This window comes from Pinus tabuliformis, chromosome Q, assembly GCF_031772625.1.
Source record: "Pinus tabuliformis cultivar Carrire ecotype Pingquan chromosome Q, CPIR1, whole genome shotgun sequence".
In the NCBI taxonomy this organism is placed as follows: domain Eukaryota; kingdom Viridiplantae; phylum Streptophyta; class Pinopsida; order Pinales; family Pinaceae; genus Pinus; species Pinus tabuliformis.
Window position 1 is genome coordinate 39,885,135 of NC_142296.1, and position 24,559 is coordinate 39,909,693.

A 24,559-nucleotide genomic window follows, 5' to 3' on the forward strand; every position below is an offset into this window, starting at 1 on the left:
AAGAGCAGGTCTGGACATTTTGCTGGTTGTAACTAAAGAAATCTGAAACAAACATCAAGCTTTTCAGCTCCTAACAAGTAAATCTCTTGGAAACTTGCTCTTTGACTCTATATGGATTTATTGTTTAAAAGCCTAAAATATACATATACATTTTCCAGCCATATTTGAAGTTTAATTCAAATCTGGAAATTTCCCAGCCTTTTTCCTAACGGGATTTGATCCCAGTTCACAGAATTAACAATTTCCAGCTTGCTGGAAATTTCTTTTTTTTTTTGCCCCAGGTTTGAAATTGGTCTAATAAGACTTCTATCTCATCCTCAACCTTTCCACCTCTAGATCTATGATTTAAGAGTGCTTTAGCACTCATCAAGCAGTCAACTTGAGTGAAATAGGTTGCTATCCCCATTGTGTACCATAGATTTTGCAGTCTGATTTCAAAGAACAGCAAAATAATTTGCTCTGTAACCCCCCAAACCAGCAATCCAAACTGAGAAATGACACCATAACTGGTTAGGATATTTTCTCTACATCATTTTTAAGTATTTACATGACATATTTAACGTAAATCAGTGTAATGTCTTGCTGTGTTTAGTTTTCAACTACATATTTATACACAAGTCAGCAAAACAGCCAACATAATGAACAATTCCGCCTCTTCTTGACCCCATTGAAGGCATGAGTCTTATTTGTATTTGATTGGGGTATCAAGTGGGAATTCTCCCTTGGCATTTAACAAGGAACTTGGGCCTAAAGAGCAGGGATTCAGGGTGACGTGACAGTGGGCCCTTACCCTATGTGTGCCAATCCTATTAGGTTTCACGGACCTTTGCAACCCTGATAATCAGATGGGTATAAGCCTTAATTTTAACTCCTTTGGCTATATATTCTTCAAAGATTCAATGAATGCACTCCAAACTTCCAACCTAGGATTGTTTTTTGACTTGAAAAAATTATCCTCTTGCATTGACCTAGCTACTCTCTAAGATCATACTCTTTTTCTTTTCATTCATGAGTTGTCAATCTCCCAAAACATGAAGAGCTTGTGTTGTCCTTTGTACATGTTCTATGTGTTCACCATAGAATCCAACTTGAACCAACACAAGGTCAAAGAACAAGATCTCACAACCCACAATCATGTCACAAAACAATTTCAATCTGCTAACTCTCTCAAACTGTCAATATGTAAAGCAATTTAGGTGAGGGCCCAAAACTCTCACAAAGAACCATAGAGTTAAGAATAGGCAATAGAATTGACCTTGTCATTCAACCATTCACTAAGACAGGCCTTCTAAACTTGCTTATATAACTAGTGACTTAAGAGTTTGCATAGGATCTACCAAGTCAAATCTGACCCATATCCAAAAACATTTTGACAATCAAACGAAGTATACCACAAACTACTTCCAAACATTGTTCTTTAAAGTAAATGTCCAATATCCTCAAGCCAGACTTACAATGTGATCAAGTTTGTTGTTTAGTTGGCCAAAAAGTGTTAGATCTCCCTCAACTCTATCATTATCACACAGCCATATACACTCAACAAGTAGTGTTAATTTCCACTGTTCTATGCTTAGTACAATTACTTAGTCCAATTCTTTCTTCAATTAGCAATCACTTTTAAACAAATTTAATCTTCCAATGACAATCAGCAATTGCAGATAGAATAGTAAATCCAAGATGCAATAGAAAACAGTCAAGATCAATGACAAGAGACACAAGATTTGGTCAAAGGCCGGGGAAAAACCCCACAAGGGAGAACACCCTTTCCAAATTCTTCTTCCATTAGATTGTCATCAAATGTTCAGCAGGGAGATACAATATTCCAATCCAACAATGAGTCAAAGGACAACGGCTTTGACCAATCAATTCAACTAACCAATATCCTAGAGATAAGTCTAAAAGTCAAATCTGATCCAAAGTCAAAGTCTGTGATTTTGGTCAAAATCAACAGCAGTCAAAGGACAACGGCTTTGACCAATCAATTCAACTAACCAATATCCTAGAGATAAGTCTAAAAGTCAAATGTGATCCAAAGTCAAAGTCTGTGATTTTGGTCAAAATCAACAGCAGTCAAAGATACCCCAACCAGTCAACATTCAGCAGTCAAATCAGCACCAACTCAACTCAGTGAGCAGTCAAAGAATTCAGCCTTCCTTGCTGGTCAAAGTAAAGTCAAAACATCCCCAAAAACAGCTCAGTCAAAGGAGAGAGAATCTGCAGTCAAACTGCAGTCAAGCATCTGCGGTCAACCCCATTCAAACAGCCCAGAAAAAATTACTTTCTTCACCAAAGAATTTGGCCTCCCAAAATCGAAATCTTCCAAGTCAAAGTGAGTCAAAATGCCAAGTCAAACTTAGTCAACAGTTGCCCAAACAGAAGTCAACGCAGAAATTTCAGAAATAGCTTCTTTCCTTCGCATGTGTGAGCTCAGCTTCCTTGATTTAGACCTGTACGAACCAATCTCAAGGAGAGAAAAGAGAAGATGTGTTGATGTGATGTCCAAATGAGGTTGCCTTCTTGTGTATTTATATGCTTCTTTGAAGACCCAATTATGACTTTAGGCCGACCTGAACTTTAGTGTACTTGTGGGTTTTCCATTAAAAATAATATTTTCCCTTGACCAAATTAAATTCTTCCAAGGGCTAGTAGGGGTCTTTCTTGATGAGGACGGCTGTCTAAAAGAGGCACTTTGTACTTGAGCTGCCAAATTAACCCTCGCTCTTAGCTAGGTAGAAATTATCTACTCTAGCATGAATCTCGTCTCAATAGTCTCATCATCGTCATCAAGTCATATCTCATCTCTTCTCCTCTGTTGAACACTCTCGAATCTAGAGAAGAAGAAGAATCATAGGGGAGCTCTAGCTACTATTCTATATCCACAAACAATAGGAGGGATGCCACTTACCATGAGAGGTAAGGATCATGCCTATCCTAATGTCCGGTGACAATAGGCAAGATACACTTATCACAATGGGTAAGGATCACACTCTATCCTACTGTCTGCTGATCTTCCCAACTTGACCCTCAAGAGTCAATGGTAACATCTACATCCCATCACTTGAGCAGGATACCACTTACCATGAATGGCAAGGATGACAGACTATCTCAAAGTATGCTCACCCATTGGCCAGATGGGGAGAAACAATTCCTACAAGCCCAGCTTGTGGGTAGGATGCCAACTGCGGTCTACTCTGTCAAGACTAATGAGTGACAATATGCAGGATATGACTTACTATGGAAGGTAAGGATCACAGACGCAATGTTACTTGGGAGCGGGAGCAGGAGGGGGGAGCGGGAGCGAAAACGGGAGCGGGAGCGACCATTTTCAGAAGCTCCCGGTTTGGGAGCAAATCCGGGAGCGATTTTTTAAAAATATATATATTTTTTATATTTTTTAATTTTTGATACATATATGTCAACAAAAACATGTAGAATGATGAAATAGACATAAAAAACATAAAAAAACATAAATTGATCATTGAACCATATCACATCAATCATCTAGAAATTATAATCGTCATCAACCATGTCCACAAGTTAGTAAAATACATATTACAACTGCAACATATTGAGTCTTATAAATCATGATTCATCAAATTCAATATTAAAGTTTCAACTTCAAGCTTTCAGAATTGAAAATTCAATAACATTTATCATCATTGATCACCAAAGTTGTACTTGTAAGCCAAGTTTAACCATTACAAGAAGTAATATCGAAGATATTTCTAAGTCCTAACTTCTAACTGTTAACATGATATGAAATGTTAAAAATTTATAAAATGAAACATGAATAATGAGATGAAATGAAACAACTTTAGTCTTTCACAAAGCATCATATTCATAATTCACATTGCACAATCATTACCAATGAGTTATAATTGCCAAGGCCCAACTTCAAACTTCAAATTTTCATTGTCACAGTGATATAATGTTTACAAAAAATATCATAATGATATGAAAGAGTCAAGAGTCAAGAGTCAAGGACTCAAAACTCAACAGTTATGAAAACTAAAGTCTAATAGAAACTAAAAAAGACAAGTAAACTGTAAATCTACAAGTGGCCCTTGCCACGAGAGTCTCCAGGAGTATAAGCAGGTCGTGGTGGTCTTCTAGGAGTCTCCCGCACAGACCGACGACCAGAACTAGAACCTCCACGCGAGGGTGTCGATGGAGGTGGCGACAGCAATGGAACAAGACTCGGGCCTCGAGCACTGCTACTGGATGGTGGAGGTGGAGGTGGCATGGCTGCTGCAGCTGCTTCATTTTCATCCCTTACAAGCTCCTCTTCTAGTTCTTCAATATGTACAATGCCATCCTCCAAATTGTCGTCCTCAGGGTGATTGTCCCAAATTTTATATGTGGGATCTTCATTAGCCCGATCACAGTAATGGCTCAACAACCTCAAGTTGTAGTGCACATAAACCAAGCTTTCTGCTCGGTTTTCGTTGAGTCTGTTTCTTTTCACATTATGTATATAACTGTAGGTGCTCCAACACCTCTCTGCAGAAAAAGAATTTACAACCTGTGAAAGAACTTTTTTTGCCAATTTTGGCAAAAGTCCGTGGCCGCCATATGTTTCCCACCATGTGAGAGAATCAAATTTATCTTTGTCGTCCATTGCATGGAAGTTACCATACAAACCAGTGCCACTGAAGTTTCTGCCTATTTCAAGGCGCACAGCTGCACATTCCTCCCTGTCAGGCACCAACTTTTCTAATGCTTCCAGATATCCTTTAGTTACCTCTTGATCTAAATGGGGTTTGGTCCTAACCCCACCCCCTGCTGCAGGTTGGCCCAACCAAGATGTAGAGTAGTATTTTGGCGTAAGGATATACGCCAAGCAATGTAGTGGAAGGTTAAGCCTATTCCACCGTTCACACACACAATCATGAATCAGTTTGTACAAGTTGGGATCTTTATTATGAACAATGTCTTTTATTTCCCCAACATGGTATCCATTTGCTCATACACCTCGCCAATCACTGGTTTGTCTGTATCTGCAAACCGAATCATGTGATAAATTGGCTTGGTGAAATCCAATACCTGCCTCACACTTGTCCAAAACTGCCCATCAAGAGCGGCCTCCTCCACCGTTTCAAAACCTGCCATGTCAGCTACATTTGTAGCCCTTTCCTTTAACACCTGCCAATGTGGACTTGATACCATGCTAGCTAATGCCTCTCTTACCTTCAAAAGGCGCCTGAAGGTGAGGTAATAGCTACCAAATCTAGTCCTCGCAATCTTCAGCAACTCCAATCTCGAGTGACTGCGGAAAAGGCCATGGGTATTGCTATGATTTGTAATAAATTTTATCATTTGTTTTCCTTTCTTGTACAAATGACCAATCCATTGGTATTGTTCATTTTTGTTTTTGACAATATCATGCAACAGAAGGTTCAATGTGTGAACCAAACATCCAGACCAAAATATGTTTGGGTATTTATCCTCAATAATTGCTCCCGCTGCCTTACAATTAGGAGCATTATCAGTGATGACTTGGATGACATTGTATGGGCCAATACGCTCAATTGTTTCAAGTAATGCTTCTGCAATGTTGATAGCGGTCTTGAACTTGTCTGAGTAATCATGTGCAGCTAGAAAGATGGGACCACTAACAGACACAGCAAGAACACTTATCAATGGCTTGCCTTTTACATTTGTCCATCCATCAAATACAATGGACACCCCATTGTCAGTCCAAGAACTTGTCATTTTATTCAAAGAATGTGATATTTTTGCTTTTTCATGATCAAGGCCAACAGTTCTTGCCTTGTCATACCCAGGGCTCTTGTATCCTTTAGGGGCATCATTTATGGCAGAAACCATTTCGTGCCAATAAGGTGAGCGTAGAACATTGAACGGTATCCCACATGCATAGAGGAACCTGTAAACTTTTGAATCCACATCATTCCTACACCCCTCATCAAGGAAATCTGATATGGTTCTACGCCTTAAAGATGATGACCCTGTGCCTCCATGTCCATATCCACTGCCTTGGGAGGATGCTGAAGGAGTTCTTTGTGATTGTGAGCTTGGTTCAAAGAAACCCCTTGATCTTTTTGTTCTGTATTGGGCGTCCTCCTCTTCCTTTATGTATTTGTCTCTATCTGCTGTTGACACCGCTGCACAAGTTTTGATTCCTATTTGTTTCTCTCCATCCCATGGCCTTTTCCCGCAGAGGTGTCTTCTAGCACGGGTGTATGAACCTGTGTAATCAGTGTTGCAATGGGGGCAATGAAATTTAGTGGTTCCACCCCCTCTCCCTGTTTCAGCCCTGTGAACATATTTCCACAATGGAGTTTGGTCTTGTTTAGTTTTTTGAGGGTCATGTTCACCCTCCTCCACCTCCTCTTCACTGGGGTTTTCACCCATTTGACTTCCTCCAGCTTCTTCATCCACCTCTTCAGTTTGAGGCCCCCTCCGTTTCCTACTCTCCACCACCATAATAACCATAAAAGGGACCAGGAAGAGGAAAATGCCAATAAATATCCCCAGGTCCATGGTGTTTGATGTTTGTAGGGTTTTGAGTCTTGAATCTGCAAATTAATTTAGTTTATTGGGATTAATTCATTTAATTTATTAATTTAATTTAAATACATGATTTTTAAACAGTTAAACTCAAACAACTAAATTAAATCAACTAAATTAACTACCTAACCAGCTAAACTAACTAGATTACTAAGTTACTTACCTGCAGGCTTGCTCCTCGCTCCTCAGCACTTGCTCTTCGCTCCAATGCTCTTGCTCCAGCTCCAACTTGCTCAATGAGGTGATAATGAATGTTTTTTTGGCCCATTGGCCTTATAAAACAAAAAAAAAATTCTAAAATTTTTAATTTTTTCGGGTCCGTCGGATTTTTTTTCCGCCGAACCGCTCCCGGCCCGGCCCGATTCGCTCCCGGAGCGTTTTTTAATGCCCGGAAGCGATCAGGCGATCGCTCCCGGGCATTAAAAAACGCTCCGGGAGCGCGGGAGCGATCGCTCCCTGAGTCGCTCCCTAACAGACCAGGGAGCGTAAATTTTTTTACGGGAGCGCGCTCCCGTAAATCGCTCCCGTCCGAGAGCGCGCTTCGGGAGCGGGTTCGAGGGGCGGGGGGGCGAAGGGGGGGGGGGCGCTCCCCCGCAACACTGATCCTATTGCCTGACAATAGGCAAGATACAACTTACCACGGAAGGTAAGGATCACAGACTATACTATTGTCCAGAGTTCCCTCAACCCCAGGAGCTCTTAGGCTCAATTTCCCTCCCTGTTAGCTCAAACAGGGGAGAAGAGTAGCTCAGTGTCCTCAATCAGCTGGAACCCTTACCCAGGAAGGTCACATCCATCATTCCAAGCTACTCTTTGAAGACCAAGAACATCACTTTTGGCAAAGCCTGGGTGAGTATATCCACTATCTACTCATCAGTTGAAATGTGACGAAGTCTCACTGCTCCTCTCTGCACCATATCTCGAATGTAGTGATACCTCATCTCAATATGCTTGAACTTGTCGTGGAACAAGGGATTCTTTGCTAATCGGATCTCACTCGTGTTGTCAAAATATATCATTGTCGCATCTAGGACCTGCTCAAACAGCTCTCCAAAGAGCTTCCTCAACCATACAGCCTCGCATATCGCCATGCTAGCAACAATGTACTCAGTCTCGATAGTACTTGTTGGAGAATGTAACTATGTTCGGTCTTTGTAATTTTATTAAAATGATTTTTTATGTAAAAAGCAAAAAGAAGAAAAAGAAAAATTTATTTTCAAGCATGGGTTTCACGCTCAAAAAAATTATTATTTTATTAGTTAAAACTTAAGCATGTTCTTCATGCTTCTAGTATTTGATGAAGTCAAAGAGTTAAAGTCCTACTTGGACCTATTGTAAAGAAAAAAGGAAAAGAAATTTTAAACATGTAAATTGGGTTAAAACAACCTCTAGACGCCAAGTTGCCCTACCTGTCAAGTCGGCCCTGCCCCAATGGACATGTCTACCCTCTGGACAAGTATAAATAAGAGGGAAGTTGGAGCTCGTTTGGAGAGACACACTTCACATATTTGATTCTGAAATATCACAGAGAGACCTAGAAAAGAAGAGGAGGGTCGAAGTCTGAGATTGAAGAAGATTTTCTCTTGAAATCTGATTTGTGAAAGTTCTGCCTTGTTGAAGATTTGTTGTTGGTCTCTTGAGGATGGATTTGTTGTGTAGAAAGAAGGTTTGACTTGGCATCTAGAGGGTTGGTTATGGGTCTTGGATATCCCATATGATCTTATTCTATAAAAAAAAAAAAAATTGCGTTTTCCCCTTGGAGGGGTTTTGCCCTTGCTTGGAGCCTATATCTTGTGTTCTTGTGATCTTCATGTTTTTACATTTGGTAATTGCTTGATGAAAGAAGAAAAACATAATAAAATAATGCCAACAAATTCACAAGTAATTATTAAGAAAGGAGAAATTACATTAATCTTGTAGCCTCCCTATTTCTCCAACATGGTATCAGAGCTAATGCTAAAAGAAGGAGGCCTGAAGATCACATTTTTGTTAGCATTTGGATTAAAGAATCTCTGTGTAGTTTTCATTGAAAGAATTTCTGGTATTGTAGCTTCTATCTCGGTGGACTGGACAAGTTCAGGGCAATTCAAATTTTGGATAAACTTTGAGCAATTCTAGGCTCATATATATTGTGAGTCGCATTCTCTGTGGTTTGTACTTCACTGTTGTGGCTTAATGCCTCTATACTTGTGTGACTTGCTATGATTGTTCTACATAATGCTGTGGTCGCATTCTGTATGGCTCAGTAACATGATAGTATACATTGGTCCACATCAATCTGTGAGATGGCTCACTCTGTGGTAGGGTTCGATACACAGGGACAGTGGCATCATTCACTTACAGTGATGTGGATATATATAATAATAGTCCGGAGAATGGATCGCATCAATTACAAACCCTATACTCTGTACCATCGCACTCCATGACATCAAGGGATCATTTAAGGCTCACTTGTTGTTTTGATTTGGTTCGTTCACACAATAGATCGTTCACACAGTGGATCTTCTCTATAGCTCAACCTCAGTGGATCAAATTTACGTAGTGTCTCGCATACATTGTAGTGTGTTTTTTAAGTGTTTCTTTGTGTGCTTTTGTATTTTATCAATCTGACATTTACAATCATGTCCCACATATGAGTGATCAAATGTTTCAAACATCTCTTTGATCTTAATGATACTAAATTTTTGGCTTCCCCCCCCCCCCCCCCTGATTTAAGCAGCATGGAGGATCATTTGCCAATAACTGATATGAACATGTTCTTGTACTATGAAGTAAAACACTGGTGTAATGATCTTACATTTGTATGTGTGAACATTTCTCTTAAGATGTTTAACCTGTGTGGGTCTGCCCCGTTTTTAAAACAATTTTAACATGTTGATTTATTAGAACAGCACAGCTGAGTGCTATGTCATTTCACATGCTTAGTGAAACTTCCAAAACTAATTTGTTGTTTTTATATTTCTACTGTAATTGAAGTAATTTGCAGATATCTGTAGTTAGATAGATCTTGCCTTAAGTACAATTAAAATGATCTACTCCTGAAGCCTTTGCGCTGTTAGATTCTTGAGTTTGCCTAGTAGTGTGGGGAAAACTCAAAGTTTCTAGCAGAGCTGCTGAAGAAATTAGTTTCATAAAACTTTGAGAAACTTGTTGTAAATCACCATAATAAAATCTTAAATAAAACCAATGTTTGAATTCAGTAAAATAGTGCCTGAATATAGTTGAACAAATCCACTTGCCCACCGTCAATACTCAACACAACTCACTTCAAGAGTTTCCAAATAAAACATATGTTTAAATAGTGATTTATTCATAAATTTAAGGTCTATTTTGCCAGTGATTGACTAAACTTCTGCTTTTCTCTTGCCCTGTAACAGTACCAATATGCCATAACAGGTAAGTTTTTCTGCCTTTTACTCCTCGCAGTCAAAAGCAATTACATTTAGATGTTTCAGTTTATTATACAAAGTATAAGCCCTTGAAGATTATAAACAGAATGTAAAAGTTCCAACATTTTTCATCTTTGCCTAAATCAAAATTTCCTTAAACATCTCTTTTGTGAATTAAAAATCCCAAACTAAAGTCTTAACTTCTATTCCAGATATGTGCAAGTGAAATGGTTTTACTCTGCAACCATCTGTATTAGCTAAAGAAATAAAGAACCAATACTGTTTTTACATAGAATAAAGTAAAACTTAATGTGTTTGTTTCAACAAAAGTTTCCTCAACTATTTCACCAAGTTAGAGGAAGCAATGCATGAGCATGGTAGAGGTATATGGGGTGTGATCAGGATAAAAGGGATTTCTTTTCTCTGGACATCAATAAACTAGCCTTACTGGAGAAGAAGATTCAGGCCCATCTTCAATAAGGATGATATTACTTTCTGTTGACCAGAAATATCTGTTTTTAAAGTTGAATGAGTTATCTTTTCACCAAGAATGAAATTATATTGCAAAGATCTCTAGAGTTTGGTGCTAAGGCATACATGTTTTGGGAGAGGGTACAACCTTGCATGGTGGATAGCCAATGCTTTTCCTAGTGTAATGTTATTGATTCTAAGAACAATACAAGATGCATCTTTTCCCATACAAACGCACACAGAGCAATATGACAGCTAATAGGACTTCAGAAAAGAGACAAGTCAAACCCACCTTGTATCAACAGGTACTCCTCCAATTGGAACAACAATTCGGTGAGGCCACTGAAGGGTATCTGACACAATAGAAGCCACTGTATCCTAGAAACAGGAAAAAATAGTCTCTCAGTCATTGTCAACAGATTTGAAAAGTTTGTTACAAACACATTTTCCTTTTGCAGATTGTCCAATTCACCTAGGCAGCACTGCAGAAGATAATTAATAAAAAATAATTCAAATTATAACGTTAAACTTACATCAAGCATATCTGAAAGTCCAGGCATAGCTGTTAAGCTCCCTCCGATTGCTTTTAACGTATATTCAATTTTAGGTTTAGGCTGCACCAAAACAGGAAAACACAAAATTAAAAACAATCTCTCTTCAAACATACAAAATCCACCATTTACTAAGCTGAATTATTCTGTTTTAGCTATACAACTGTACATGACTCCTTTTTAGAAATAAAACGAGTAGACATTTCTCAATGGAAAAAAGAAATTCACCGTTTACAATTCATCAACAATTATACATGACGAATGGCAAATGGGCTTTCAACTTCAATAGAGTTTATAGCATATACAGTTCTAGGCTAAGTTACCAAGATTCAGATCCGGATTGGGATCCAAATACAGATCCGTTAGCTTTTTTTACAGCCAAGATCCAGATACAATGGGGAAACAGCAAGGGGAAACACCAAGTATAAACCAGTGTTGCAAAAATCACGATTTTTTTGCCAAAACGATTAAATCGGTGATTTTTTTCATTTTGATAGAATCCTGATTTAATCACGATATTTTCGAAAAAATCGCGATCCGACCACAAAAAATCGTGGGCCCGAGGAAAAACATCTCATTAGTTTTTTTGGTTTTATTTTGCAATCAAAGGGCAAGGGTGAGAACTAAGGAGGAAAACTAATCTACAAGGGTGAGGGGAGAAAACCGAAGGAATTTAGGATCCCAAGCAAAGAAATTTTGAATTTGGACAGAGTTTCTTCAACAGGGCGTGGATTCATCAAATTTGGCCCTACTTTTTTTGTTTTCTCCTTGTTTTTCCTTGGGTTTCAGTCACCCATATATTTTCCATGATTTTTGCTTGGGTTTGAGTGTGTTCCTTTTGCCATTTTTGTTGCATTTAGTGGAGAGTATTTTTTTGGTCAAAAATTCAAAATGTTGATTGTTAATCTTATTTGTTTAAATTATTCTTGTGCCCTAGGTTTTTTCCACGATTTTTGCTTGGGCTTGAGTGTGTTTTTTTGCCATTATCGATGCATTGGGTGGAGGGAATATTGGACCCTATGTGGGAATATGGTGAACCCGATGGGGAATTTACCGTTTGACAGATCAAATTTGACATGCAAGTTATGTGGGCATCATATGACAGGGGGAGTATACCGATTGAAATTCCACCTTGCACAAATTTTGGGACATGAAGTAGGGCTTTGCACATACAAATCTAGAAATCATCTGTAGAGTCCTCAAATCATTGGAAGATATAGAGACAACCAAACTAACCAAGGCAACTCTGAAGAATCAAATGGCAAGGTGTGGAGTGGTGGGAGGTGACCGTGAGAGTGGTTCTTCTTCAGCATCAATTTCTACAGTCAACCCCACAGTCACCTCATCATTTTTTGTTCCTAGAACCACACCTGGTGCACAACCATCTATGAGGTCAGCTCTTAAAAAAAGGAGAAGGACAAAGTTGACAAGTTGTTGAGCGGGTGTCTTCTATGCAGTGACGTTCCCTTTAGCATTGCCAGAAACAATCCATTTTTCCAGCGCGCGATTGATGTTATTACTATTGTTGGCCCGGGGTACAAAGCCCCTTCCTATGATGACTTTAGGCGCATATTCTTCAAAATGAAAAGGTTGATTGCACTACAAGATTGGAGGAGTTCAGAGCATCGTGGGCACAGACGAGATGCACTGTGATGTTAGATGGTTCGACTAATCAAAAGGGTAGAACCCTTATTAACTTATGTGTTAATTGTCCCAAGGAGACAAAGTTTATGAAATATGTTGATGCATCTGCACATATCAAAGATGCACGATTATTATATGATTTGCTGGACGCGTTCATTTAAGAGGTGGGTCCACAACATGTTGTCCAAGTCATAATGGACAATGCTACAAATTATGTTGTCGCTGGCAAAATGCTTATGGAGAGGGATCCTAACATATTTTGGACACCTTGTGTTGCACATTGCACTAATTTTATGTTGGAGAACATAGGAAAATTTTATTTTGTCAAGGATATTGTTGAATCATCAAAAAGCACTAAAAAATTTATATATAATCATGCATTTGTGCTTCATTTGATAAGAACATTCACCAACAACAAGGAGTTGGTGCGCCCTGCTATTACACAGTTTGCCACTAGCTTCACAACTCTTCAATCTCTCTTGAATTCCATGTGGGATGTAAAGAGAATGTTTCTTTCGAAGGAGTGGTGTGATTTGTTATTTCGCTGCAACTAGAGGGAGAGGCCATATGCAAAGCTAGTTTCCTACCAACAAAGCTTCTGGGCGAGAATGCAGGAGGTGTGTAGCATTACTGAACCTTTGGTAAAGGTTCTTCGATTAGTTGATGGAGACAAGCCCGCAATGGGCTACTTGTATGAGGCCATGTATAGGGCCAAAGAATCCATTCATAGCTATTATGATGAGGGGGGCGAGGGGTTTGAGAAACAACAACATATATAGAGAGTGATTGATGAGCAATCAAACAATACACTCTATCGTTCCATTCATGTTGCAAGGATCTACTTGAACCCCGCATTTTCTTACTACTTTGGTTTCATATTTGATGTTGAAGTCATGGATGGATTCTTCACTTATGTTCAGAAGATGGTGTCAACTCTAGCAAAATGTGCAGAAATTTCTTAAGAAATGGAGATAAACAAGATGGTAGATGGCACATTTAGCTTTGACAAAGCTATCCATGATAGAACAACCAAAATGCCAGGTAAGCTTTTGTTTGTTTCCATTTTCAAATTTCATTCTCTTCGTGCTTTGCTTCAACTTTCAAATTTCAATTTTTTTCTTATGTTTCTCTTATTTGTTGTAGATGCATGGTGGAGAAGTTATAGTGGCAGGGTAACCAATCTCCAAAAGCTTGCCATTCGAGTGCTCAGCGAAACATGTAGCTCATCCAGGTGCAAGCGCAACTGGAAAGTATTTGAAAAAATACACACCAAGAAGCACAATAAAGCACAATAGGCTAAAAATTTTCCAATTAATTTCTTGAATTCATTAAATAATAAAGAATATAATTTATTATTTTCATAATTATTAATATATAATTTATGATCCTCATATAGGTTGGAGTACCAATGCATTAACAACATGGTCTACGTCTACTACAATCTCCGATTGTGGGTGATGCAACTTGACAAGACACCTAACATGGAGGCCATCTCATTGACAAGACACCTAACGTGGAGGCCATCTCATTGGATGGGATTGACACCACTTTTGCATGGAGGGTTGAGGCCGAGAGGCCTATCATGGAATTGACCCTTAATTGGTTAGAGGAGGAGGTAGTGAAGGGGGTAGCAGCGACAGAGGAGGAGGAGGAGGAGGAGGAGGAGGAGACGACACCTACCGTGGTCACTAATAGAGGACGTCGTCTATGTCCTCTAGCTACTAGACGACCTCAAAGCCCAATGCCAGCTTCTTCATCTAGAGGGAAAGTTGTTAAATTTTCTCGCAAAATGGGTAGAGGAAACCATTAGTTACTTGGTTCACTTCATTGTCTATGACTTATGGTTTGAGATACATTATTATAATTTTTGTTGACATTTTGAGGCTGAGTCAAGATTCCAGATTCAGGACATGAATCACTATTATCATTTATGAGTGATGTAGCACTAGACATATTACACATCTTATATATTAGTTCTCTTTTCATATTTATGTGTCAATGCATTTATTTTATGTTGTGGATGCCTTAGATACTAAAAAAATTGTGCCTTGGATACTAAAAAAATTGTATTTTTTTTTATATTGTTGATTTTATCCCAATTTTTACGGTTTTTTCCTTTTTTGGACCCTCGTCGATTTAATCCTGATCGTGATTATCACAAAATTGGTACAAAGAATATAAAAATATTTTTCATAATTTTTTTAAATAAAATTATAAATTTTCTAATACATAACTTATATATACTTGTAATATGTAATATATAAAATATATTATATTAATAAATTTAGAATTAACGTTTTATAAATATTAAACATTAATATTTATACAAAATAAATTACATTCCTAATGTTTATGATTATTAAACAATTAAAGATTACTTTAAAATATAACATTAGCTATTATAGAAGTAATTACATTTATAAGCGTTGATGGGATGATTCAATAACCACCAACAACGTATGTAATACAAGAACACCATGGTTGGTCATCAATGAGCACTTGACAACAGGCTATGTGGATAGGTTATTTACACGAGCACTTTGGGGATAGGTCAATTATGCGAGCACTTGAGTATAGGCTATGTGCCAGATGGGCATCGACTACGGCTAGATTAAATGAGGTCTACTCGAGAGAAATCTATGGTAGATGTGTGAGATTGAAGGCTTTCTAGCTTATAAAAATAAATTTATGGGGGGGAATTATTTAATAATTATTCATTTATAAAGCAATTGGAAACCAAACCATCAAGGATTACATTGTGTCATCTTTTTAAAATTCTAGGTCCACACACCATTGAGCTCTATTAAACCCTAGATTTTCCCCTTACAAATCTAGAGGGTTAATGACGACCATATTTCATTAGGATGGAGGTTCATAGACATGCAGATAAAGTTTTTCTTAGGTTGGGGATTAGTTCTTGTTACTCCTCTTTCAGCAGGCATACTTGTTGTTGCACAAACTTGCAGGCCTAGTGGATAGGCAAAAGCTAGAGGGCACAATAACACCTGGGACAGAGGCCCACTGTCACCACAGCCTAAGTCCCCCACTCTTCTCAGATTTTCACCGACGAGAGGAGTCCCAACAATAACTCACTTATGATAGATATGTATCTATGATAGGCTTGAAGTGAGGGAAGTGTTGATTTCTAGTAGCATTGGATGTGCTCTAAGCCTCAAAATTTGCAGGGAGGCAAGGACACATGTATTCCAGAATACCCAGAAATCGTTTTGGGAAATTCCAACCGGAGATAGTTTTATTAAAGTAATTAATTATTTTTAATGGATGCCTAAGTCTAAACTTAGGAAATTAAAATAATTAATGTGTATTAATAAAACTGAGTGTGAATCTTCTAGAAGAAGACGGAGGTTGAGTCAATATGATCTGAGCCATTGATTAGAATATAATCTGGGCCTTTGATTACTCAACGAGAAGATTATAAGGACTTCGATGAGCATTTGCAAGATACATCGAGTGAAGATCAGAAGATCGATTTTCTGAAGCAAAGCTGTTGCCGGAGAGAATTTCGAAGTGATCTTTTGCAATGAGGGGCAGGGATAGTATCCAGTGAGGAGTTTTCCTGGGCCAGAGAGTACAAGGCAGAGAGGACAGAACGACGTCCAGAGAGAGGTTGACACTGGCCCACGCAGTGCTGACGTAGTGGCAGCGCAGAGCCTAGAGGGAGATCGAATTCCTGCTGACGAAATCGAGTTTCAGAAGCCGAGAGTCGGGGTGTGAGACCAGGAGGTTGGAAATCGAAGTTTCTGGCCAACAGAGGGTCCCAAGGAAGAGCAACGCAATCCCTAGCAGAAGTGACACAGAGACTGCGTGGGGTTGACGCAGTTCTGCGCAGAAGATGACGCAAAAGGGACGCAGAGCCTCTATTCCAGCGAGATCATAGTCGGATTCTTCCAGTGACAGGGTGAGAGCATCTCACTACTTGTTTTGTCCAGTTTCTCTCTGTATAGGATAGCCAGTTGGGCATCCAATGAATTGTACTTAGAATTACTACTGCATAATAATAAAACCCTCAGTTGCTGCACCGGTTTTCCCGCATTGGGTTTTTCCAGGGGCATTTGTCCAAAAATAATTGTGTAGATGTGTTGTGTATTTCTTTCTTGTTTAGTTTCTTGTTTCCGCATTTTATTTAAATGGTGAAGGTTGCAGTGTATTAGTTTCGGTGTTTATTATAGGAAACAGTAAATAATTTTGTTCAGAATTAACAAATAGAAGAAACATAATCAGTTACTGCAATAGAAATTTGGGGTTTCTAAATTTTCACATGGTATCAGAGCACAAGTGAAGCAAGAGAGCAGACTGGAAGAGCCCAGCATTGAAGAGAAGGAGGGAGATCAAAGTGTTATGTAGGCAGCAGATCAAATCCCCAGAGGGATTGCGCAGTCCAAGCCAGGAGGGCAAGATTCTCGAGGAAAATCTCTCTCTAAGTGAGTTAACAGAGAATTAAGATTTCTGGTTCATGATTTGTCAGTGACAGAGGGAGCAGCGCAGCAGCAAATCCAACACTGAGCAGTGTTCAGGTGAGATGCGGTTTCTGCAACAGTTGTTGGGGCAGAAAAACGTCAGAAGAAGGAAGAAGACACCTTTTGAGGGAATTTCTTCCTCGGTGAATTCTAAGCCAAGGAATTATATTTCTTAGTTGCTGAGTAGCAGTACCAAAGAGTTGATCTACTAACTCCAGCAGGTAGTGCGTAGGCCAACCTAGCAGCTACGCATAAGAGAGAGGAAGCAGTTCGAATTTTTGTTGGCAGAGATGGCAGCTGATGGGCTGACAGATCAAGATCGATTGGACGGAGCATCCAACTATGTGATTTGGAAGGCTAGGATCTCCTGCCTTCTAGATAAGCATGATGTCAAACCCTATGTCGACAATGTGGTAGCTAAACCTGCCGATGCAAATCTGCTCAAGAAGTACAAGCTTGAGATGGCGAAGGCCAAGTGGTTGATCCTCGACAAAGTGAGGGATCACGTTGTATGTCACATTGCTAACAAAGGGACGACTAAAGAGATGTGGGATGCCTTGGCTATGTTGTATCAAGGATCTTTTGAGCGGCGAAAGATGTACCTGGAGGAGAAAATGAGATCTGTGAGGATGCAAAAGGGGGAACACTTTGATCCATTCCTATTGAAGCTTCAGGAAGTACGAGATTAGTTGGTCGTTGTAGGGTCATCACCTCAGCCTACAGAGATGGTGACGTTGGCCTTGAATTCAGTCTCATAAGAATGGCAAGTATTTGTCCAGAGTATCCTGGGTAGAGAGAAATTGCCGGATTGGGAAGGGATGCGGGCCACTCTTCAACAGGAAGAGATGAGGCGAGACTTAGTCAAGTGCAAACTTGATGGCAACAGCAGCAATGGGACTAAGCCCAAGGAGGAGGAGGAGAATGTGGCCCTTGCATCAAAGGGGCAGCAGGAGCAGCGGAGGCGGAAGAAGGACATCTCGAAAATCAAATGTTTTCGGTGTTATGCTCGACATGCGAGAAATTTCAGAATACCAAATATGCGAAGAAATACAACCCAGAACACAGAATAAAATGAGAAAAACAACAAGTATTTTATTATTCAGAGATAAATGTAATGTTCACTCGCATCTTCGAGGGGGCATCCTCCAGCAAAGCAGAGCTCGATTACAAAATAAGACTCGATTATCTTTCCCTTCTAACTACGACTATTTATAGCTAAATGACCTTCAACAACCTAACAACTAGTGGTCCTTTGCATAACATGGGTTAACCACTTTATTTATTAATTATAGCCCATTTGCAAATAACTATGGTCCCTTTCTTAAATGCGGGTCAACCACTTACAATTATTAATGCGGGTTTTATTGACTCTTTAACTAACTATGACTATGGCTCGACCCTATTGGGTTTATTACATAAATAAAGGGGTTAAGGTTGGACCCTAACATGCCCTCCCCCATCAAAAGCAGCCTTGTCCTCAAGGCTGAAGAATAGTGGTTGGTTCCAAGGTCGCATCTTCTGGAGAGGTTTCTTTCCACTTGACGAAGACTTCCTTGATCGTGCGGTCGCGCAGATGTCTTTCACAAGTATCGAGGACCTGTTCAGGTTGGAGCAATAGTGAACCTTCCTCATCCAATTCAGGTAGACTGGTTTGAATTCCGCAATTGCTCCCCACCACTTTCTTGAGGCATGATACATGGAAGACTAGATGGATTTTTGAAGTTGTTGGCAAGGCCAGCTTATAGGCCACTGCTCCAATGCACTGAAGTATTTGATAAGGTCAGTAGAATTTTGGAGCTAACTTCTAGCAGCCCTTTTCTTTGAGCGATGTTTTCTTATATGGTTGCAGCTGCAAGAATACCTGATCCCCTTCTTGAAAGGTGTGCTCTGAACGATGTAGGTCTACCTGTTCCTTCATTCAATTTTGAGCTTGATTGAGATTACCTTTGAGACGAGTTATCATGGCGGCACGGTTCTATAGGAGTTGATCAATTGCTTGCACCTTAGAGCATCCAGGGATATAAGAAATAGGTGAAGATGGGAGTTGGCCATACACTGCTTCATATGGAGTCATTTTGGTGGCTTCATGATAGTTAGTATTATACCACCATTCAGCTAAAGGTAGCCATTGTACCATTAATGCTACTTTTCTGAAGTGAAGCACCGTAGGTATGTCTCCAAACATGTGTTGATTGCTTCAGTTTGACCATCAGTTTGGGGACGATAGGAAGTACTTAGTTGGAGTTGGGTGCCTTGTAGCTTGAAAAGTTCTTGCCAAAAGTCGTTGGTGAAAGTCGGGTCACGATCAAACACAATGGACGTGGGCATGCCATGTAGTTTGAAGATCTGGTCAATGAAAGCTTGAGCCACCAAAGTGGGGGTAAATGGGTGCGGTAGAGCGCAAAAATGAGCATATTTAGAAAGTCTATCCACAACCACCATGATGACTAATTTGTTGCCTGACTTCGGGAGACTAGTAATGAAATCCATAGAAACATCTGTCCAGACAGAGGCAGGGATTGGCAATGGTTGTAAGGTTCCTTGTAACTTGATTGTTTCTCCTTTGTGGCGTTGACACACATCACATTCAGGTACAAAAGTAAGAATGTCAATTTTCATGCCTGTCCAAAAGAAAGAACGACAAGTGCGAGCATAAGTCTTCTAAAAGCTTGCATGCCTGACAGTGGGAGATAAGTGCAACTCTGCCAAAATGCGAGTTTTGAGGGAGGATGTCGACGATATAACTACTCGATCCAAGTAGTGAAGAATCTCATCCTTCCAAGAGTAGCCAACTGTGGAATTAGGATCTGCTCTCACGTTTTTAATGAGTTGGAATTAGGATCCGCTACTACATTGTCACGCCCTTTCTTGTAAATTATCTCATAATCATATCCCAACATTTTGGCCGGCCATTTATTTTGTTGTGGCGAGGATAGACATTGCTCCAAAAAATATTTGAGGCTTTGATGGTCTGCGCGGATTTGGAAACGTTGCCCCAGTAAGTATGGTCGCCAGGTATCTACTACATGTAAGATGGCCATCATCTCTTCCTCATAGGTAGATTTTCCCAAATGTTTCCCGTTCAGTTGTTGGTTGGTGAAAGCCAAGGGTCAACCTTCCTACATTAATACAGCACCAATACCCGTACCTAAAGCATCACATTCAATCACAAAAGATTTGGTGAAGTCAGGGAGTGCCAATACTAGAGTGGAAGACATGACCTGTTTGAGAACCACAAATCCCTGTTGTGCTGCATCAGTCCAGAGGAATGAATTTTTCTTGAGAAGGTTAGTGAGGGGTCTAGCAATGCGACCATAATTGCGAACAATTTTGCGATAGTAGCCGGAGAGACCCAAGAATCCCCTCAAACTCTTCAAGGTTTTTGGTTGGGGCCAATCTTGCATTGCCTGTATCTTTTTGGGATCAACCCTGACACCTTCACGACCCACAATGTGTCCCAAATACTCGACCTCTTCCACACCAAAAGAGCACTTGGACAATTTGACAAATAATGTGTGATTCCGCAGCAATTGCAAGATCAGGTCTACATGATGATGTTTTTCCCAAGTGAGGCTGTAGATGAGAATGTCATCAAATAAAACGAGGACAAACTTTCGAAGATATGGTTTCAGCAGGTGATTCATGAGGCTTTGAAAAGTAGATGGAGCATTACAAAGACCAAATAGCATGACCAAGAATTCATAATCGTCTTCATGAGTTCGCAAAGCAGTCTTGGGAATGTCTACTTCTTTCATGCGTATTTGGTGATAGCCAGAGTGAAGATCTAGCTTGGTAAAGAATTGAGCCCCATGTAGTTCATCAAGCAGATCATCAACAATCGGAATAGGGAATTTGTCTTTGATAGTGAGCTTGTTGAGGGCCCGAAAGTCCGGACACATGCGCCATTCCCCATCTTTCTTTAGCACCATGACCACTAGTGATGAATAAGGACTAATGCTAGGACGAATAACACCTGCTTCAAGGAGTTCCTTGATGATTTTTTCAATTTCATTCTTTTGGGCGAAAGGATATCGATATGGGCACACATTCGGCAGTTGGGCCCCTGGGACCAAAGTGATGCTATGATCATGTTCCCCTCTAGAGGGTGGAAGCTCTTTAGGTTTGTCAAAGACCTGCTGGTGGTGTTTTAAGACTTGTTGCATCTCAGGATGAATATGAAGAGTAGTAGATTCTATGGCCTGGATGGCATTAAACTGGGCGATGACTCCATGATGGCCCTTTTTCAACAACTTTTCCATTCGATGCGAGCTGATGATAGAAGGAGCACCTGCCTAGAGTCCACGGAGTGTATGAATGTGGTCATTCTGCTTAAAGCTCATGTGTAACTCTTGGAAATACATTGTGATTGGACCGAGTGTGCGAAGCCATTCAGCACCCAAGACAATGTCACAACCACCCATGTTAATCGCAAACATGTGGGTCTTTAGGTGGTAGTCTCCCATCTGAAGCTTAATATTTTCGCAACGACCTTCACATTTCATTGTCCCCCCATCATCAATAAGGACCTAGAAATTAAAGACTGCCCTTACAAAACAATGAACAGCTTCGGCGACTCGCTTATGGATAAAGTTATGAGTGTTTCCACCAGTGTTGAAAATATCGATATCGGCAAAATATCGGGGAGGGTCCAGAAAATATATTATCGGCAATATCGGCGAAAATATCTGCAAATATCGGCAAGCATAAAAAATGCATAATATCTTCATTTTTTCAGATTTCTAAACATATAAAGCAATAACAGTATGAACTAAACACATTGGCACATAATTATGAAGAAGGCACTGATATATATGATGTCAAATAGAAATGATACATCAAACTTCAAAGGCGATACCAAATCCTGTTGATCCCTGATAATTGTCTAATCAAGGACTCAAACAAAATAACATCACATATCCTGTTGATCCCTGATAATGATAATTGTCCAATCAAGGACTCAAACAAAATAACATCACATATATAAAACTTTAAAATTATTTCATCATCATGAGTTATAAACTTATATGTAGCAAAAGTTGCAAAACAAATAAAACTAGTAGCTATCTATCTGAGACCATTGGCCTCTCCCTAGCAGCGTTCTTTTTGTCTTGTTCAGCAATTGCTTCACGAGCTTTTTGTATAACCTCTGCACTAGAAAGCATACAAGGCATTACATCTGAATCATATGCAGAGAGTCTAGCCGAGGGTATTTCAATCGTGTAACCCCTCCTGACATCTTGGTCCCACAAAAGTTGCATGATATATATGCCTGATTTGCCCCACCAACAGCCTCCCCATACTCCCAAAATGGGTCCAAGACTTTTGCCATATTTGACATTTGTAGTGAACTAATTTAAACCTAAGGCACAAAAAAAACAAAAAATTGGCATTAAACCCCCCAAACACAAAATGAAAAAATAATAAGTAATAACCACCTCATTCAAAAAAAAATTACTACATTATTTGCATTTTGCAATGTGAATGAAAAATGGCAATAAGAGGGTGCATAAGAAAGTTGAAAAAAAAAATGAAGCTTGCTGTCCAAATATGGAGAAAACCCTTGCATTGGTTCATGGGCATGAAAATCATAGCAAATGGAAAAAACAAAGAAACAAAATGTTGGTAGGCAAAGAGGCAAGCAAGCATAACCCTAAATCTATGAAAAAATCATTAACATAGGGGTTTTTAAGAACATACCAGTTAATGGAAGAAATGAAGTTTGTCTCACTATTCTTCAATCTTTGATCCATAAAAAATCTTCGTTGGTGGTGATAATCATTGTTTGATCCTCAAACCCTCCTTGACAACCACCACAAAACTCTTCCCCTTCCTTCTCCAACACTCAGAAACAGAAATGAAGAAAAAAAAACATTTTTCCTTTTTCTAACGCGGCAAAACACGTCCGGCGATATTTTGCCGAAATATTGTCGATATTTCGGAAATATCGCAATATTTTCTCGGCAATATTTCGGCTCGCCGAAAATATCGCGATATTTACAAAAATCGCCGATATTTCACCAATATTTTCAATACTGGTTGCCACTATTGATTAGTGTTGCCACTATCAATCAATACTACTACAGGGGTGATGTTTAAGAAATCCTCTGATTTTAAGAGTTTGGGGCGCAGAAATGCCCGCCAAAGCATGTAGCGAGATAACCGGTTCATCTCGCGTAGCTGTGAGATCATTGTCTTGTTGGGTTTCCTCAACTTCGTCCTCTAGCCCCCCAAGGGGTGGGGCTTCCTCCGATGATTTGTGATCCGTAGCATCAATTTGAAAGAATTTTGGTTCCTTGCATTTATGCCCCGGTGAGTATTTGTCATCACAGTAGTAGCACAATCCTTGTTTTCTTCTTTCAACCATTTCTGCTGGAGACACCTTTTGAACCTGAAGTGTTTGGGTAGGGCCCTGCACCTGGGTGGAACGCCCCTTGGCTACAAAATTTGGACGAGTAGACTGGGCAGCTAAGGCGATTTCTACCTCAACAGCGTTTTTGCAAGCATATATCCATGTATGTGGGTGGTGCATTCGAACATGTGCTTGGATGGCTTCTTTGAGACCACTGATGAAACACTCCAAGTAGAATTCATCTCCTAGACCTTCTGTTCTGAAGGCCAATGTCTCAAAGGCTGCAATGTAGTCTTTTATTGTGCCTGTTTGTTGGAGCTTAGTGAGACGTCCCAAAAAATTTGATTCTCGATCAAAGCGGTCACAAAGGGCTTTTGAGAACACCTACCACATTATGTTCTCGGGATAACATTTCGAATGCCGCTGCCACCATTGCCATCTTTCTTGGTCCAAGTAAAGGGCTCCCACATGTAGTTTAGTTTGATCATCGCGGATATCATTCAAGGTGAAATATTGTTCCATTTGTGCTACCCAGACAGTCGGATTAGAGCCATCCAATTTATACATGTCCAGCTTGGGTGGCCGAGGGTGGGAATGTCGATGATTTCCATGGAAGTGAATATGATGGCTTCTCCTTCGAGGTGTTCATCAATACTATGCGCCTCCTAATGATACCCTGTCATGCTCTTGGTGACTATTTGAAGCGATTTTGAAATTTCTTCCAGTTGTTCCTTGAACGAATCCAACCTTGATTCAAGGCGCTCGATCTTCTCATTGGCCATGACTTCAGCGCTGGTTTCTACCATACCCAAATCTCATGTTGATTTGGAGTAGCATCGGATGTGCGCTAGCCACGAAATTTGGTGAAGAGGTTGGGGCACATGAGATCTCCAATACATAGAAAGGGTTTGGGCATATTCTAAACAGATCAGAAGATATTAAAATAATTAATATTTTTAATGGAGTCCCTAAGTCTAAACTTAGGGAAAATAAAATATTAATGTGTATTAATATGAATCTATGTTAGAATGGTCCAAAAGACATGGATCAAGCCAGATCTAATCTTAGCCATTGATTGGGGACTTAATCTCGGTCGTTGAGATGTTAACAAGAAAAGTATAAGAGGAGGCTTGAGGGGCACCTGGAGAA

At 39.7% G+C, this 24,559-nt stretch overlaps 1 protein-coding gene across 1 annotated transcript in view; it reads right to left on the minus strand.

The window, feature by feature from the left end:
- Positions 1 to 24,559, minus strand: part of NTMC2T4 (Calcium-dependent lipid-binding (CaLB domain) family protein) — a 230,999-nt gene that overhangs the window by 33,466 nt on the left and 172,974 nt on the right. The window contains exons 7-8 of the mRNA XM_089383842.1: positions 10,922 to 11,002; positions 10,681 to 10,766 (exon numbers count right to left, since the gene is read on the minus strand). Coding sequence (XP_089239968.1) covers positions 10,681 to 10,766; positions 10,922 to 11,002 — 167 coding nt within the window. The remainder of the gene's footprint in view (positions 1 to 10,680; positions 10,767 to 10,921; positions 11,003 to 24,559) is intronic.